The following is a 19,696-nucleotide window of genomic DNA, read 5'->3' on the forward strand; positions in this document are numbered from 1 at the left end:
GTTGGTTGGACGGCATCACCCACTCAATGGACATGAGTTTGAGTAAACTCCGGGAGTGGTGATGGACAGGGAGGCCTGGTGTGCTGCAGTCCATGGGGTCCCAAAGAACTGGACACAACTGAGTGACTGAACTGAACTGAATTGTCAGTCTAAACAATTCAGTTATTTAGAAAATATGCACTTTAGATATTAGGGTGAATTGTTGGGTAATATCTTAAGTTATATCCTCTAAGTATGGAGTTTTCCCAAAAATTAAAAACAGAAATACCATATGATTGAGCAATTCCATTTATGGGTATTTTTTCAAAGTGTGTATCAAGAGATGAATGAATAAGCTGTGGTATGCATGGATTATTACTCAGCCAAAAAGAAGAATAAAATTTTGTCATTTGTGAGAAAATGGATGGACCTAGAGGGTTTTACGCTAAGGAAAATAAGTCAGACAGAGTGACAAATACAGTATGATGTCACTTGAATGTGGAAACTGAAAATCAAAACCAGTGAACCAAAATAACTGAACAGTAATGTAGTCATTGAAACAGAGAACAAAGAAGTGATTTACAGGGAGGAGAGGGATGTGGTGATGAGAGAGCTCGGTGAGAGAGATTAAGACTTACAAACTTACCTTATAAAATAAATGAGTTTGGGAGACAAATGTACACCATGAGAATACAGTCAATGAGAATAGTCCTTTGGGCAGCTGGAATAAAAGAGCAGGAGAAATATAAGGGAATGACAACTAAAATGTAAAGAGCCTTTTTGGAGAGAAATCCTCTGTGTCAGAAGAAAAGAGAGAAACACGCTTAAGCTACAAATGGAGATCAATGATGGATCATGAACTTTTTACCCTGAAAGCAGACTGAGTTCTGAAAAATCCTGACATGCAAGTCTTGAAAGGGTAATACTGATCTCCTATGACTACTGGAATGAGCAGATATGAGAAAACAGAATTCTTAGAGACAATGACAGAAGGATAGATGTTAGAAATAAATTTGCAGTTTCTTAAGCAACAAAGACTGAGTTGTGTGAAGGGGGAAATGATCCCGGTGGTAGACACTAAGGTGACTGGCTTATGACAATTTCTTAAGTTCTACCTCTGTTGAGGGGGTTAGTTTATACATATGTGTTTTTACAAAAATTTATTTTGAAAGTAAATAGATAAAAACATTTAATGAAAAAACTTACTTATAAATATGGAACATATAGATATATACAGAATATAAAGATAAAACTGTAAATAAAACTAATACTAAGTCGACAGAGCAAAACAAATGAAGCTGTACTAAATGAGGACTCTCAGTAGAGAGGCAGTGAGGCCTCCCCTGATCTGGTCCAGATGAGGCTCCTGGTGCTGTGGGGGCTCCATCCCCTCTGGGGTCCAGGATGATGTTCAGGTCCAGGTCTTCAGGGATTCAGAGCAGAGCCTGCAACACCAACACAGGTGATGGAGTCCCTGGAAGATGCAGAGTCAGACAGAGGAGGGCTCCCTGGGGAGGGTGTGCAGGACCCAGAAGACTTCCCAGCATCTAGACTTGGCTTTGGGGCTCAGATCTGCAAGGCACTGGGTCTGTTTGCTGCTCTTTGCTGAGGGTGTTGTCTGTTAGTAAGGAGTGTCTAGAAATGTCCCCCAGGAGCAAGTACACCTGGGCATCTGGCTGGCAAACCTCAACTGATGGGTCCCCTGGACAGTGAGACTCAGGCAAAGGAACAGGGGACTTGGGATTCAGGATTGAAAGTTTGGGTCCCCCCTTCCCTCTAGGCCCTGGGAGGAGCAGGAGGTCAGATGACACAGAGGGTAGGAGAACATGCCCACCCATCCTACACAGTACAACTGCTCCTGAGACCTGAGCATTGGAAATGGACAGACACCTGGAATCTCTGTTTTCCTGAATAATTATTTCTAAGCCCCAACCAAACTCTCCTGAGGTTTCTGCCTTTAAACTGGTTTTATATAATAAAAAGTACATTTTAACAGTTTAGCATATCGCAACATTGAAATTTGAGAGAAAACATTTCTTTTCAAACTATAATAAAACAAGATATGTTATTAATGACAGACTTGGGAACAAAATAAAAGGAACACGAGTAACTTGAATCCTGCCACTCATCCCAAGTGTGCTGTTCAGTCGCCTGAGTCATGGCTGAGTCTGTGGAACCCTATGGATGATAGCTCACCAGGTTCCTCAGTCACTGGGATTCTTCACACAAGAACAGTGGAGTGGGTTGCCATCTACTTCTCCAGTGGATCTTCCATACCCAGGGATCAAACCCTTTTCTTGTGTCTCCTGCATTGGCAGGAGGGTTCTTTACCACTAGCACCACCATCCCAAGTGCACAAAGGACTAAAGTGCTTTCTGATGTGTCTTCAGTTGGACACATACACAGAAAAATCTACAGAACCTCCAAATTCAGATTGAGAGATGCTGCCCTGAGGTGACCTAGGACCCCAGGGTTCCAGATCCTGAGAAACCCCAGACGTGGGCACCCCCAGGCTGGCTGGGACCCTCAGGACCAGGGAGCACCCACAGGGATGCAGAGCTGCCAGGTGATGCCCTGCCTGCATGACCTCTGGGCACCTGTGTCTCCTTCACTCTGTTCCCAGAGCCCAGGACTGGGGAGGGCAGGGCCACCCCAACCTCTCTCTGCAGCTGGTGATGGACTAGGGATTCCCCCTGCTGCCTTTAGCGGGGTTGGGAGGGCAGAGCTGGATCCTGCAGAGGGAGATGAGGAAACCCCCACGGGGAGATCTTTAAAGAGAGCACTCTGGAACAGCAGCTCCTGGACTCCTGCACACGGTGGCCCCACAGTGCCCCCCAGCCTCCCTGCAAATGTAAGAGCTGCCAGAGAAGCCAGTCTTGCAACCTTGGGGGCATCTCTGGATGGGACCTGTGCCCTGGGGAGACATGCTCAGGGCATCCACCACTCGTCTGCACAGAGTGTTACCACCCTCTTGTCTCTACGTTTGTGATAACCCTCAGAAGCAGACCCCATGGTTTCTGCTGGTGATTCTGAAGCACCAACAAGCGAATGGGGTCATGACAGAGACACAGGCCCTCGTCTGCCTCACCTTTCACCCCAGGTCCCACATTCACTCTTGCTCTTCCAGGTCTTCCTCATCATCGCTGCTGACTTCTCCTGAAGCAGTCTTCAAAAAGATGACCAGATATCTTTTTGGTATCTGGAAGGAAGAGATCAGTCAAGCAGGTCCAATCCCTCCCAGGGTAGGAAAGCAACCATATGGGGTAGCTCAGGGCAGTGCAGACTTCATGGGGGCCCTTCAGCTGTGTGGGTCCAGACCTGCTGACTCCAGCCTCAACTCCTGCTCAGGCCACTCATGGTGACAAAACCAGGTTCAAGGGTGCAGACATGAGGTCAGGAGTAGGGAAATGCTCAGAAAATGGGGGAATAGGGCTGAAGATAGATTCATAGATTTTATATAAGCTCCTAGGTCCCCAAGTGCCTACAGGAGACCAGGCCCTGCAGAAGGCTAATCAGAAAAAGAGGGAAAGAGGAGAAAGGGAAGGGTTGCAAAGAAGAGTCTATTGATCAGGATAAGAGAGAATAATGTTAAAAGATATGAAAGAAGAAATAAATGACCTCTATAGTCTTGCTCTCCTCCAAATCCTCAATATGCACCATGCAGTTTCTTGGTGTCTGAGGGCAGCACTCATCTGGAGTGGCTGTGGGAAAGCAAAAGGGAGATTCAGAGTCAGGATGTGACCAGGGGACCCTGTGCTCCTCACAACCTGGCCTTGGGACCCCTGGTGCCCTTGTCTCCAGGGACCTCCCAGGGCCTCAGTGTTTCACTTCTGCAATGAAAAAGTGGGTCTTTGACATCCAACATCCTGTTGCCACCCTCAGCTTGTCTACGAGTGATGAGGAATGACACCATTTCCACGCGTTCCTCCTCCAGGTGGTCACTGTCTCCATGCATCTCTGCCCACGACCTTGCTTGCCTCCTTCTCCCGCTGTTTCCCCTCTACTTCCTTCATCATTTCTCTCCTCTAGTCACTGTTCTTTTCCTTCCTCCTTGAGCCTCCACCAACCCTAGAGTTCTCCAACATGGAAACATTAGAAGAAGGACCATGTGTGTATGGCCACAGTCTCTAATGAGTCCATTATTTAATTAAACAATCCATCACTCTCAGGAATGGCCTGACATGGACATGAGAATCTTCTGAGTCCTAGGGGAGGGGAGGACAAAAAGTTCACATAACAGAGACTATCCTGTTGCCTGATGTGACCTCAGTGGCCTGGGAGATACTTAATGCTCTCAGCAACACCTTAAGTTTCCCAGACCCTAAGAGAGGATAAAGGCAAACACTTTCAATTTCATTTAGCCAGAAATGGAAAAAAGAAATCCAAAAATATATATGGAACCTCTAAGGACTCCAAACAGACACAATAATCTGGAGAACTAATTTCAAATTTTCTCACCTCCTGATTTCAAATACATTACAAAGATATAGGGATCCAAGCTGTATGATAGTGACATAGGAACACATGCATAGCCCTAAAGACAAGAATAAAGAGCCCCAAGTAAACTCATGGATATAGGGTCAAATGAAATTCACCAAGTTTCTAAGACAAGAAAAGAGTGAAAGCATAGTCTCTTCAACAGTCAGTAGGATGAAAAGATAACGTACAGAAAATTACAAACAATATATCAGAAAGGGAGATCATACTCAAAGTATATAAGAAAATACCACAACTCAAATGTAAAACAAGTAAAAACATGAAAGGTAAATAAACGAGTTAAGGAGTGTGCAAAGATTGTGATCAAAACCACCGAGAGCTTCTGTCTGGAGGGAGTATTGGGTTCTAAGATGAGCAGTCACCCCGAGTCCTGCTGCTCTGAGTCTCTGACCTAGGTTTGGTCAGTCCCAGAAGACCAGGTAAGTAGGGCTCCTAGAACATGTGTTAAGAAAGCCAGCAGCCCCTTCACATTCTCTAGAATCTGCAGCCATGCTGGTCTCTAGGAACACATGGGCTTCTCTCACGTGGAAGCACCTTCAGCACAGCATCCTTGGGGAGGTGTGGTTCTGAGAGGAACTCCAGCAGACTCAGCCCAGGCAGGGACGCAAGAGCACGTGTGTTCTGACTCATTCAACCCTGAGAGCACCCTTTACATGAGGAATAAACAGTGAGGACAAACATGAGGGCAAGCCACACGTCCTGAAAATGCACAGGGAGAGAGTTCATATCTCACCCACAACCTGACACTCACTGCCAGAACTTGGTCTCCAGTGTCAAGTGACTATGAGACTTTTGTGCCCACTAGGATATGGCCATCATAGGAGAATTTAAACATGAAGCCAAAGTCCTTCATGTATACTACACTGCAGGTAATAACCAGAAGCCAAGCTTTCATATTAGGCAGGTGAAAGGGCAAGGAACAAGGAGTCTTGTGAGAAAGGATATTTCTAAATGGAAAAGCAAGAAGAAATGACTATAAGCACAGCAGAATCAACTACATGGACACATAACTCTATTATATTGTTAAAATTTGAAAAGAACAAACTACAACTCTAGACATATTTCCTTCTTCTTCCTCGGTTTATATTCATCTCTGAAGAAGCAGCTGTAACTCAAATGGTCCAGGAACCCTCTCCCTCTAAATCCCACCTGAGAGTTGTTCCCTACCTGCATTCTCTTCCGCATCATTGCTGCTAACGTTTTCCACAAAACAGTCTGTAGAAAGATAACCATGAGCAATAATACAGTTATTACACAAGTTGAGCTACCCATTTCTCCTCCTCCACTTGGCTCACACAGCATCTCCCCGGTCTTCCTTCCAGGCTCAGACTTCCCCTGTGTTTTGTGGAGTCAGAGCCCTTCACAAGACGGTGATCACATTTGAACATATTCACATGAGAAAGAGGCTGAGAAAATTACCTTTTAACCTTCTACTTCTACAGGCCCAATAGAGCTCTTACATTCAAGTTTACGAAGCTGAAATGCCAACGCTTATGGACACTTTTGAAATATGGCTAGTGTGACCAAGCTATGTGTGCTTTTTGTGATTGTTTCTATATAACAAGTTAAGTATTGTTGAAATATGTTAATTATAGATAGGCAGCTCTAGCTAATGGCTACTACACTGGAAAGTTCAGCTCTAAGGGCTCCACAGACAAGGAAAAGGCAACTAATTGCCTGTTCTATTTTTCATTTATTCCAGATGATATGATGGCCTGATAAGATCATTCATATGCAGGTAAATCTGGGGCTCTTGAACCCAGTCCAGGCACTGGGAGACTGCTTGTGAACATCCCAATAGTGCTGGAGTGGGTAGCCGTTCCCTTCTCCAGGGCATCTTCCCAGCCCAGGAATTGAATTCAGGTCTCCTACATTTCAGGCGGATTCTTTACCAGCTGAGCCACAAGTGAAGCTCGAGAATACTGGAGTGGGTAGACTATCCCTTCTCTAGCAGATAGCCCTGACTCAGGAATCGAAACAGGATCTCCTGCGTTGCAGGCAGATTCTTCAACAATTGAGCTACCAGTGAAGCCCTAGTAAGGTGAACACTCAGATTCAAAGAAAATTCTCAGGAGGGAGCTCATTTGTGGGCAGAGGTAAAGGGCATGGCCCAGCACTCGTGTACTACAAGTAACCAGAAAGTAGGTATGGAGGGAAGGGAGGAATATTCACTCTCTTCATGAGCCCATCTTTCCCATCCCTGATTCTAGAGGACCCAAGCAAGGCAGTGGAAAGGGCTTATTAGGAAGTGAAAGTTTTGTGCACTGGAAACCATAGAACACTGTTAAAAGAAGAAGAGACAAGTAATCGGAATACCGTACCATATTCATAGACTGGAATATTTAGTGTTGTTGACCTTCCTATACTCCTAAAAGTGATTTATATATATATTGAAACCACTTACAAAATCCCATGTCATTTTAATAAAATGGAAAAAAAAAAAATCTCCCAAACTACGGAACCCAGAAGAAACCCAAAGAACAAAACAGTCTTTTTTTTTTTTTAAACTTTTGCGGAGGCCTCCACCTCCTCCTGACTGACGCTCCGCAGGTTCCGTGAAGGGCGGGCCGGGGAGAAGGGCCGGCCCTGACAGGAAAGAGTGTTTACCCGGCGCCTCAGCGCCAGTGGGCTCTAAAACAGTCTTGAGAGCAAAGAACAACAATGGGGCCTTCAGGCTTCCTAAATTCAGAACAGGCAAGAATGCCACAGCAGTCAAAACTGTATTCTACCTGCAGCTAAATAGGCAGAGAGACCAATGAATCGTAAGGAGGGAATCTTGAATACACTGACCACTGTGGCCAAATGATATTTGCTAAGGTTCTAAAATTATCAAGTGAAGAAAGGATCGTCTCCTCAAAAATCAATAGACAGGCAACCTATAGAATCAAAGAAGTATCTGCAAACTTTGTATCTGAATAAAGAGCCAATATCCAGAATATAAAAGCAACTGCTAAAACACAACTTCACAATAATATCAGGCAAATAACTGACTTTAAAACATGTTCAAAAGCTTCCATAGACATTTCTTCATAGAAGACATAGAAGTGATCAATATACATAGGAAATATGCTTAGCATCACTAAGCAGCAAGTGGGGTACTTAGTGGAAATGGAAACCAAGTCAAAAGGAGATATCACCTTTCAGGAGGTGTATTATATGAAGAAAATAATAGATGTTGGCAAATATGTAGAGAAGTGGAACTTCCATGCCTGTTGGTAGGAATGATAAATGGCATAGCCATTATAGAACAGTTTGGAAGTCCCTCAAAAAATTATTGAGATTATCATAAGATCCAGCAATCATTTATTTGAGTTTATATCCAAAGGAGATAAAACTAGAATGTTCCAGGAGATACCTATAATCTCATACCCATTGTTGCATCGTACGCAACAATCAAGATAGAAAAACTGCTCAGTGTCCAAGGGCAGATAAATCAAGAAAGAAAATGTGGTGCATACATACACTGGAATGTGATTGAGTCTTTAAAAATGAAGGCAATCCTGTCATTTGAAGCAAAGTGGGAAGCTATTGGTAAGGGCGAAATAAGCTAGTCGCAGGAGGACAAATACTGAACAATTCCACTTACCTGCCATATTGAAAGGAAAGTTCAGGGAAGCAGAGAATAAAAGGGTGGATCCAAGACGTGGGAAGAGGTTGACACAGGGAGTGTCTGTTCAATGGTTACAGGATTTTAGTGGCAGGATGGAAAAGTTCTAGAGACGTGCTAAACAACATGGTGCATTGAGTTAACAGGACAGACTGGACACTTCAAAGGGTAAGAGGCAAAGCTGGAATGAACTCCCTCCATTTATGCCTGGAGCCTCTTCCTTTCTCAGATTCCTCTGAAACTGGGTGTTGCTCTTGGGTACCAGGGGCTCCCTGAAGAAGGAAGGAGCCTCCCCAGTACTTGGGGCCTTGGATGAAGCAGGTGATTCATTCTGAGGCTCCAACAGAAAGAGTTTGAATGAGGGAAGTGGCAGAGTGGTGAATCATGAGCAATCAAAATCCTACAAGACCTACTAAGTGATGAGATTTACTCTTAAATGAAGGTGTGGTTGACCCAGTAAAGGGGATTCTGAAACACAGTTTCGCTCATTAAGAATCTTATAGGACTTCTATGGTGGCTCAGTGGTTAAGAATCTACCTGACAATGCAGGAGATAGGAGTTCAACCCCTGGTCTGGAAAGATTCCACATGCTGTGGAGCAACTAAACCATGTACCACAACTACTGAGCCCACGTGCCAAACTATGGAAGCCCAAGAGCCCTGGAAGCCATGCTCTGCAACAAAGAAGCCACTAAAGTGAGAGGCCTATGCACCACAACTAGAGAGTTGCCCTTGCTCTCCATAAGTAGAAAGAAGCCTGGGCAACAACGAAGGCCAAGAACAGCCAATAAAAATTTTAATAAAAATTAAAAAGAATCCTGTAAATATCTTCCTCGGCAGTGATGGGATTTGTCTTCCTGGGAAAAGGATGTTCACTAGTATAAAATCAATGGATACAGTGAATGTATATACTTGGTTTTATTTTTATACACATAAACATTCATGGTACATTGTGATGGAAAATATTTTGGGGCTGACACCACTAACAGTGACGTTTAGGGTGATAGATATTTTGGAAAACACAACCCAAAAATTCAAACACACAAAGAATCACACTATTCATTATACATAAAAACACACCCAGTCCCATGGACACAAACCTACACTATTAACCATAATACAGCTTCTTCCGGGAACTACAGTAATCATCCACATTGATCTCTTGTAAATTACTTTCTATCACCAGGGCCCCTATACTCATTCCCAGCAGGAATTTGGAATCAGTTTGGCCTGTACACTAAAACCAGCAAGAAAGCCCCAACTTTCTCATCTACAAAGTTTTTTCTCCCAAAGGGAATGATTCTAGAATACATACCACTTTCACATCCTGAAAGGGCCACCTGCAAGTACAGAAGAGAAGATGCTATGAGGGTAAGATCACATAGATGCACAGTCTTTGGTTCATGGGATGACAGTAGAAAACCTGATGAGGAGCAGTGTGGAGTCCAGGGAACCCAGCAAGATCAGCACACACATACTCAGGATGAAAGGCATGACCTGTGCCTGGAGGATGGAACTCCAAGTCCATTTAGGCTGGAAATTGCACAATTCTTTTCCTAGAAGAAATGTTGCTGCAGGAGAGAGAAATCTGTACTCTACAGAGTGTAATGGATGCTAAAAATTTTAGTATCTTGTGGACTGAGGAATCATGAGTTGGTAATAAGACTCTCGTCTACATTATTCCAACAAAGGGAACTGTCTCTAAATGAAACAAAAACCATCAGAGTCACAACTTAATTCTACTGAAAGAGAAATGAAACAATATTTCTATCTCATACAAAAAAAAATCAAAAAAAAAAACAGCTTGCCTTGGAGAAACACTGAGTCTCTTCTGTGTTGTCACATGGTAGGTTGACTGGCAGGTCCTCAGTGAAGTCTAGAGGGACACAGAGTAGCTGTTAGAACACTGGTGAAGCTGTTCAGGAATCATGCAGGGGGTTTTCTCTTTGTGTGGACACGGGGTGGTGTGTCCAGATGTGGGAGGTTATTAAGCATGAGGTGAACTTGTGTTCATCCATCCTCTTTGGAGGAGGAAGGAAAGTCAAGGAGAGGAAGAAGGAAATGAAAATAGTACTTTGGCTTTCTAGCTAGAGGAACCTAATCAACATGAAATATTCAATCTAAAAAAAGGAAAGCTCTAAAATGTGTGTATTGTTCAATGAAAGAGACCCATGACTCCTCCTGCTTATTGTGAGGTCCTGCTAAATTACCACCGTCCCTTGATTTTTCCCAGATCACTCTTCTCCAGGATTTACAATTGCCGATATTCTAATCATCATGTTTTGTATGAGACTTTGTACTTGATTAAAAGTGATCTCTGTTAGGGAACTGAATTCAATATTGGGCAAAGTATGCTATTCTCTTAATTCACTAACCAATTTTCTTAAATGAAATCAAATATGCAGTATTTGGCAATACTGAGTTCCTGCCATTTAATAAGAGCCACTATGAATGATATCATATTTTTCTATCAATATTTGTTTTCTATAGAGTGCATGTCCACTGAGTCAGTTCCTGTCCACATTCACAAGGGCAATATGTATAGTGGGAAAGTTGATTATAGAAAGCACAGTTTCTCCACCAGGTCTTCCTGGGGAGCTAGAGGGACACAGAGTTGCAGTCAGGACATGGGTGAGGATGCTTATCAATCTCTCAGTGTTTCTTTCTTCTTTTTTTTTTTTTTCCTTTTATTTGAAGGGGACATAGGGTCGAGTGTATGCATGAGGGAGGATAGTAGCTATGGACTGAGCTGCTGTTGAATCATCCTTTTTGCTGGATGAAGGAGAGCAAAGGAGAGGAGAAGGAAAGAAATGAAACACAGTTTCTGCGTTTCGACTAGGGATAACCTGAATGATCGGGAAAAAAGTAACACTAAAATGCATGCCAGCTTTCAATGACAGAGACCCATGAACCTCCTGCTTATGTAGAGTATCTGTTAAATGGTCCCTGTCTTCTGGATTTTTTCTCAGATCATCGCCTCCCCAGGATCCACATTTGTAGCTACTGAATTTAGAATGTTTTCTCTCAGACTTTGTTCTTGATTAAAAGCAAACTCTGTTAGAGGACTGAATTCAATCCTACCTTTTCAAATAGCTACTATTAACCATGTGATATTCTTTCCCAGTCTTCATTTTCCAAACAATGTTTGTATGTCCACTGAGTCAGTGCCTGTTCACTCACAGAAGTCATACATTTAGTGGGACAGTTCATTGTAGAGAGGAAACATAGGCTGAACGCTGACTTTGTCTAACCCAGAATAACAACAATGTTCAAGGGATTACAACAAAAGTAATGGTCATTAGACTAACTACCAAGTTCCACTGTGAGATCTATTTGACACCTTCCATTGACTGTGTGATACAGGGTCTAATCAATGTAAGGTTTATAGTTATGTCACCCAGTACAATGAAATGTTTCCCTGATAGGATCTGCTCTTGTTCTTGTTTAAGCAATCACACTAGCATCAACACATATGACCAACATTGTCTACACAGCCACACAACTCTCAAGATCTGAGACCTGACCAGGAAGATGCGACCACATGGTGCCTTTTACCCTGATGACTGTGCCAAAGTTGGCTGTTAATCCACCTTTGGTTGCCCTGGGTTTCATGACAACTGAGCCCACCTTAAAATGAGTCAGGAACTCTGGAGCTGCTAGTACCTCCAGGCATGGAAGTAGATGCAGGGACCCCTTTCTCCATGACTGAGGACCATGGCTGAGCAATAAGTGCAGGTCAGGGGTCCAGAGCAGACACACTGTGACCACCCATAGGTTTCCAGTTTGGCTTGTCCACTTAGGAGGTCAAGAGCTTGGGCTGTTTTTCTCAGCACCATCTCCATTTGAGGACAATGAATATTAACCAAACTTGAGGAATGGCTGAGTTGAGGGAAGAGTCAGATAATATATAGACAATGTCGAGTGGGGATGAGAAGTGTTGAGACAATTCACAGTTGACTTGTGTTGTGTAAGAGGGAAACATCGCCTGAGGAAACACACACACATAGAGCTTCAGAATGACAACACATGGGCCCACACATGGGCCCCGAAATCTGATTCACAGAAACCCACAGTATCTAAATGATATATCTGTTTCCAAGTACAATAGAACACAGACATTGTTCTTTTCTGGGAGATCAGTCTCTTCTCTGGACCCCCAGTCCTCACCCCCCGTAGGAATCCAGCATCAGGGTGACTCTGCAAAGCTAGCTGGAAAGAGAGACCCAAAATCATCAGCTAAATTGTTCCTCAGAAGAGGGACGGTCGCTCAGTATTTACCATGTTCATTGGCTGCTCCGGCTGCCTGTGATTAGAGAGAAGAGAACAGTGTGAGGGTTGCCAGCACCATGTATTCTCTGCAGTAATTTTTGTGGTATCTGAGTTTTTGTTTTCCTCAGGTAACTAAACTTTTAAAAAAATCAATCGTTCCAAAAGAAAACAGAGAGGACCCTTGTTGAAAAGGCTGGGCTCTTTCACATAAGATCTTTCAGTTTCCAGGAGGAAAAAATTCTACTGAGGAAAGTACCTACAGTAGTAATTGACGGTATTTTTTAGTGTCCTTTTGAATCAGGTCTCTGTTGGTAAGAGAATTAACGTCAATATTTCACCAGCAAGGAACTGCATACACAACCGCTAATAATATACATTGTCAGACTACTATAACTGTATTTCACTGAATGAAACATAAAGAAGTGAAGCAGCATCTATGTGAGACACAGACCGTTGAGCTTACCTCCAGGGGTCCGAGGGGCGTTTCCTCAGCCCCGGCCTGGGGCAGTTCCACCACGAGGTCCTCTTTGGGAACTAGAGGGAAACAGAAGGCCATCAGGACAGAGGAGAGGCTGCTTCCAAAGATCTCAGGTTTCTTGTTTGTTTGTTTGATGGGACATGGGGTGCAATGTGTACATCAGAGAGGTTAGTAACTGTGGACTGAGCTGCTCTTGAACCCATCTCTTTGCTGGATGAAGTACAACAAAGGAGACAAGCAGGAAGGCAATGAAAGAGAGTGCCTGCACTTAACTGGTGATAACCAAAGTAATGGGAAAAGTGAAACATTACAATGCATGCCAGCTTTCAATGACAGAGACGCATGTCCCTCCTGGCTGTTAGAGCTTCTGGTAAATCACACCTATCTTCTGGATTACTTCCTAGATCACTGCATCCTTAGGATCCACTGTTTCAGCTATTGTACTTACCAAGTCAGTGAGACTTTATTCTCGATTAAAGGAAACTTTTGTAGAGGACTAAAGTTAATACTACCTTTCCAAATAGCTTCTATTAATCATGCGATGTTATTTACAAGGCTTGATTTTCCAAACAATGTTTGCAAGTCCACTGAGTCAGTGGCCGTTCACACTCACAGAAGTCACACTTTTAGTGGGACAGTTCATTATGGAGAGGAATCATGGGGTGAACCTGACTGTCTCTGACCCAGCTGTGTATGAGATTTACGACAAGAGTCATGGTCACTAGACTATCATGTTCCACTGTGAGCTTTATTTGACAGTTTGCCTTGAGTGTGTACTACAGGGTTTAATCAATGTGAGGTTATGGTAATTACCCGGTACAATGAAATACACCTCTGATGATAATATGCTTTTGTCCTTGTGTATACAAAGATAGGAACACCAACACATAGGACTTACACTCTACAAAAGGCCACCCAACGCTCAGAATCTGTGACTTTACCAAGAGGATGTGAGTCCCGAGATTCTTTTCCCAATAATGACTGTGCCAAAATTGGCATTAATCCACCTATGTTTACCCTGGGTTCTTTGACCACTGTGCCCACCTTATAATTATAATTATTGGCAGGATCTGGAACCCTGGGCCTGCTAGTACCTCCAAGGATGGATATAGATGCCAGGACCCCCTTTCCACATGACTGAGGATCACGTGGCTGACTGGTAGGAGCAGCTTACTCATTCAGAAGAGCCAAATTTGGATCAACCCTAGGTACTCAGTTTGGCTTTTCCAATAGGAGGTTAAGACTTTGGGCCATTTGTCCAATAGCCATCTTCACCTGAGGAAAATTAATATTAAGCTATGTTGGGGAATGGATTCCCTGATAGCTCAGTTGTTAAAGAATCCGGCTGCAATGCTGGAGACCTGTGTTTGATCCCTCGGTTTGGAAGATTCCCTGGAGAAGGGAAAGACTACCCACTCCAGGATTCTGGCCTGGAGAATTCCATGGACTCTAGTGCATGGGGATGCAAAGACTTGAATACACACTGAATGACTTTCACTTTCGCTTCTGAGGAAAGACTGAGTTGAGGAAAGAATCAGGTAATGTATGGCCAGTGTGCAGTGGTAGTGAGAAGTGTTTAGAAAGTTCACAGTTGACTAGTGCTGTGTAACAGGGATGCATCTCCAGAGGCAACACACACAGACACAGAACTTCAGAATCACACCACCTGGGCTCACACATGGACCCCCAACCCTGATTCACACAAACCCACAACATCTAAATGATGTAGTTGCTTCCAGGTACCCTAGAACAAAGGCATCGTTCTTTCCTGGGAGATCAGTCTCTTCTCTGCACCCACAGCCCACACCCTAAATAGGAATCTACCATCAGGGCCACTCTCCAACCAGAGCCAGTCAGAGAACCCCACCTTTATCTGTTGGATTGTCCCTCAGCAGAATGATGATCCCTGAATATTTACCATGTTCACAGGCGTCCCCGGATTCCTGTGATTGCAGAGAAGAAAACAGAGTGAGTGTCTCAGCTTCTTGAGTTTTCTGCACTAAGTCTTCTGTTACCTGTTTTTTTGTCCTCAGGTAACTAGCACTCTTCATTTCAGTGGCTCCAAAATAAAACAGACAATCTTCTGTTGGGAAGACTGGTCTGTTTCACATAAGATCTCTCAGTTTTAATTTGACCAATGTTTACAAATTTTTTTCAAGAAAGAACACTTTCTGTTGAGCAAAGTACCTACAGTAATAAATGATGCTGTCTTATTGAAATGTTCTTTTGAATCTGGACTGTGTTAATAATAGATTTATCCTCTCTACTTTCCCAGCCAAGGATTTGCATGCCTCAGTGGTAATGTAAATTGTCAGATTATTATACCTGTATTCAACTAAAAGGAAAATAAAGCAGTGAAGCCGCAGCCTTGCCCCGGTTAAGAAAGGTGCACTTACGTCCACAGTCTTCAGAGCCTTGTCTTCAGCCCAGTCCTGGGGCAGCTCCACCACCATGTCCTCTTGAGGAACTGGAGGGACACAGAACAGCACAGGGACACAGGTAAGGTGCTCACTAACCTCTCAGGAGCCTTGTTCATTGGAGGGGCATGGGGTGGAGTGTGTGCATAAGGCATTAGTAACTATGCACTGAGTTGCTGTTGAGTCCTCCTCTTTGTTGTATAAATAAGAGCAAATCAGAGGAGCTGGAAATAACGAAACAAAACTTCTGTATTTTAACTAGTGATAACCTAACAGTTTGGGAAAAAAGAACCACTGAAATGCATGCCACCTTTCACTGACAGAGACTCATGAAACTCCTGCCTGTTTATATCTTCTGCAAAACCACCCCTATCCAGAAGGATTTCTTCCTAGATCACTGCCTCCCCAGGATTCAGTTTCAGCTGATGCACTTATTAAGTTTTCTGTGAGATTTTGTTCTTGATTAAAAGCAATCTCTGTTAGAGGACTGAATTCAACCCTACCTTGCCAAATAGCTATAATCTATCATGTGATGTTTCTTCCTAGTCTTCACTGTCCAAACAATATTTGCACGTCCACTGAGTCAGTGTTTGTTCACACTCACTGAAGTCATACATTTAGTGGGACAGTTCATCATGGAGAGAAAGCATGGGGTAAACGTTGACCTTCTTGGACCCTGGTGTGCAGGAGGTTCACAACAAGAGTCAAGGTCACCAAGCAGAGTGTCAAGTTCCACTGTGAGATCTATTTGACACCTTCCCTTGAAAGTGTGCTACAGGGTTTAACCAATGTAAGGCTTATGGAAATGTCACCCAGTACAAACAAATATCTCCCTGATGACAATCTTCTTTTGTTCTTGGTTAAGCAGTGACACTAGCACCAACAGATATGGCCTGGACTGTCAAAACAAGGGAACACAACTTTCAGATCTTTGAATTGACCAGGAGGACAGGAATCCCCAGGTGTCTTTCACAATAATGACTGTGCCAATGTTGGCGATAATCCACCTACGTTTGCCCTGTGTCCCATGACCACTGAGCCCATTTTACAATGATGGGCACAATCTGAACCTCTGGAGCTCTAGTACCTCCAAGCATAAACGGAGATGCAGGGACCCCCTTGCTCCATGACTGAGGATCCCATGGTTGAGTGATAAGTGCAGGTCAGGGGTCCAGAGCAGACACACTGGGACCACCCATCGGTTCCCAGTTTGGCTTGTCCACTTAGGAGGTCAAGAGCTTGGGCTGTTTTTCTCAGCACCATCTCCATTTGAGGACAATGAATATTAACCAAACTTGAGGAATGGCTGAGTTGAGGGAAGAGTCAGGTAATATATAGACAATGTCCAGTGGGGATGAGAAGTGTTGTGACAGTACACAGTTGACTTGTGCTGTGTAAGAGGGCAACATCGCCTGAGGAAACACATACACATAGAGCTTCAGAATCACAACACATGGGCCTACACATGGGCCCCCAAACCTGATTCACACAAACCCACAGTATCTAAATGATGTAGCTCTTTCCATGTACCATAGAACATAGACATTGTTCTTTTCTGGGAGATCAGTCTCTTCTCTGGACCCCCAGTCTTCACCCCCCATAGGAATCCAGCATCAGGGTGACTCTGAAAAGCTAGGTGGCAAAGGAGCCCCACAGTCATCAGCTAAATTGTTGCTCAGCAGAGGGACGGTCGCTCAATATTTACCATGTTCGTTGGCTGCTCCAGCTGCCTGTGATTAGAGAGAAGAGAACAGTGTGAGGGAGGCCAGCACCGTGTGTTCTCTGCAGTAAGTTTTATGTTATCTGAGTTTTTGTTTTCCTCAGGTAACTAAACTCTTAAAATAATCAATCGTTCCAAAAGAAAACAGAGAGGACCCTTGTTGAAAAGGCTGGGCTCTTTCACTTAAGATCTTTCAGTTTCCAGGAGAAAAAATTTCTACTGAGGAAAGTACCTACAGTAGTAATTGACGGTATTTTTTAGTGTCCTTTTGAATCAGGTCTCTGTTGATAACAAAATTATGGTCAATATTTCACCAGCAAGGAATTGCATACATAAGTGCTAATATACATTGTCAGATTACTATAACTGTATTTCACTGAATGAAACATAAAGGAGTGAAGCAGCATCTATGTGAGACACAGAGAGTTGAGCTTACCTCCACAGGTGGGAGAGCCGATTCCTCAGCCCCGGCCTGGGGCAGTTCCACCACGAGGTCCTCTTTGGGAACTAGAGGGAAACAGAAGGCCATCAGGACAGAGGAGAGGCTGCGTCCAAAGATCTCAGGTTTCTTGTTTGTTTGTTTAATGGGACATGGGGTGCAATGTGTACATCAGAGAGGTTAGTAACTGGGGACTGAGCTGCTCTTGAACCCTCCTCTTTGCTGGATGAAGTACAACAAAGGAGACAAGCAGGAAGGCAATGAAAGAGAGTGCCTGCACTTAACTGGTGATAACCAAAGTAATGGGAAAAGCGAAACATTACAATGCTTGCCAGCTTTCAAGGACAGAGACACATGTCCCTCCTGGCTGTTAGAGCTTCTGGGAAATCACACCTATCTTCTGGATTACTTCCTAGATCACTGCATCCTCAGAATCCACTGTTTCAGCTATTGTACTTACCAAGTCTGTGAGACTTTATTCTCGATTAAAAGTAAACTCTTGTTAGAGGACTAAAGTCAATACTACCTTTCCAAATAGCTTTTATTAATCATGCGATGTTATTTTCCAGGCTTGATTTTTCCAAACAATGTTTGCAAGTCCACTGAGTCAGTGGCGGTTCACACTCACAGAAGTCACACTTTAGTGGGACAGTTCATTATGGAGAGGAAGCATGGGGTGAACCTGACTGTCTCTGACCCAGCTGTGTATGAGATTTAGGACAAGAGTCATGGTCACTAGACTATCATGTTCCACTGTGAGCTTTATTTGACCATTTGCCTTGAGTGTGTACTACAGGGTTTAATCAATGTGAGGTTATGGTAATTAGCCGGTACAATGAAATACACCTCTGATGATAATATGCTTTTGTCCTTGTGTATACAAAGATAGGAACACCAACACATAGGACTTACACTCTACAAAAGGCCACCCAAAGCTCAGAATCTGTGACTTTACCAAGAGGATGTGAGTCCCGAGATTCTTTTCCCAATAATGACTGTGCCAAAATTGGCGTTAATCCACCTATGTTTACCCTGGGTTCTTTGACCACTGTGCCCACCTTATAATTATACTGATTGGCAGGATCTGGACCCCTGGGCCTGCTAATACCTCCAAGGATGGATATAGATGCCAGGACCCCCTTTCCACATGACTGAGGATCACGTGGCTGACTGGTAGGAGCAGCTTACTCATTCAGAAGAGCCAAATTTGGATCAACACTAGGTACTCAGTTTGGCTTTTCCAATAGGAGGTTAAGACTTTGGGCCATTTGTCCAATTGCCATCTTCACCTGAGGAAAATTAATATTAAGCTATGTTGGGGAATGGATTCCCCGATAGCTCAGTTGTTAAAGAATCCGGCTGCAATGCTGGAGACCTGTGTTTGATCCCTCGGTTTGGAAGATTCCCTGGAGAAGGGAAAGACTACCCACTCCAGGATTCTGGCTTGGAGAATTCCATGGACTCTAGTGCATGGGGATGCAAAGACTTGAATACACACTGAATGACTTTCACTTTCACTTTTGAGGAAAGACTGAGTTGAGGAAAGAATCAGGTAATGTATGGCCAGCGTGCAGTGGTAGTGAGAAGTGTTTAGAAAGTTCACAGTTGACTAGTGCTGTGTAACAGGGATGCATCTCCAGAGGCAACACACACAGACACAGAACTTCAGAATCACACCACTTGGGCTCACACATGGACCCCCAACCCTGATTCACACAAACCCACAACATCTAAATGATGTAGTTGCTTCCAGGTGCCCTAGAACAAAGGCATCGTTCTTTCCTGGGAGATCAGTCTCTTCTCTGCACCCACAGCCCACACCCTGAATAGGAATCTACCATCAGGGCCACTCCCCAACCAGAGCCAGTCAGAGAACCCCACCTTTATCTGTTGGATTGTCCCTCAGCAGAATGATGATCTCTGAATATTTACCGTGTTTACAGGCTTCCCCGGATTCCTGTGATTGCAGAGAAGAAAACAGAGTGAGTGTCCCAGCTTCTTGAATTTTCTGCACTAAGTCTTCTGTTACCTGTTTTTTTGTCCTCAGGTAACTAGCACTCTTCATTTTAGTGGCTCCAAAATAAAAAAGTCTCCTGTTGGAAAGACTGGTCTGTTTCACATAAGATCTCTCAGTTTTAATTTGACCAATGTTTACAAATTGTTTTTCAAGAAAGAACACTTTCTGCTGAGCAAAGTACTACCGTAATAAATGATGCTGTCTTATTGAAATGTCCTTTTGAATCAGGTCTCTGTTGATAACAGAATTAACGTCAATATTTCACCAGCAAGGA

The 19,696-nt window shown here is 43.6% G+C and overlaps 1 protein-coding gene across 1 annotated transcript; it reads right to left on the reverse strand.

Moving 5' to 3' along the window:
• Positions 1 to 1,255: 1,255 nt before the first annotated feature.
• Positions 1,256 to 19,650, reverse strand: LOC132344799 (uncharacterized). Its single transcript, XM_059884504.1, has 13 exons — positions 19,338 to 19,650; positions 17,403 to 17,473; positions 16,952 to 16,976; positions 15,226 to 15,296; positions 14,748 to 14,772; positions 12,815 to 12,885; positions 12,361 to 12,385; positions 9,891 to 9,958; positions 9,398 to 9,422; positions 5,644 to 5,691; positions 3,598 to 3,680; positions 3,068 to 3,178; positions 1,256 to 1,424 (listed from the first exon to the last, which is right to left on the reverse strand). The coding sequence occupies exons 1-12, from the start codon at positions 19,468 to 19,470 to the stop codon at positions 3,089 to 3,091; spliced, it is 735 nt and encodes a 244-aa protein (XP_059740487.1). The 5' UTR covers positions 19,471 to 19,650; the 3' UTR covers positions 1,256 to 1,424; positions 3,068 to 3,088.
• Positions 19,651 to 19,696: the final 46 nt, after the last annotated feature.

Source organism: Bos taurus, unplaced genomic scaffold, assembly GCF_002263795.3.
Source record: "Bos taurus isolate L1 Dominette 01449 registration number 42190680 breed Hereford unplaced genomic scaffold, ARS-UCD2.0 Leftover_ScbfJmS_965_547, whole genome shotgun sequence".
Lineage (NCBI taxonomy): Eukaryota > Metazoa > Chordata > Mammalia > Artiodactyla > Bovidae > Bos > Bos taurus.

Coding starts and splice junctions, on each gene's coding strand:
- LOC132344799 (XM_059884504.1), bottom strand. CDS start 19,470: ATGAAGAGTGCTAGTTACCTGAGGACAAAAAAACAGGTAACAGAAGAC. Junction 12,886..14,747: donor CGGGGACGCCTGTGAACATG/GTAAATATTCAG, acceptor GTTTCCCTCTAG/TTCCCAAAGAGGACCTCGTG. Junction 3,179..3,597: donor AGGAGAGCAAGACTATAGAG/GTCATTTATTTC, acceptor TCTTCCTTCCAG/ATACCAAAAAGATATCTGGT.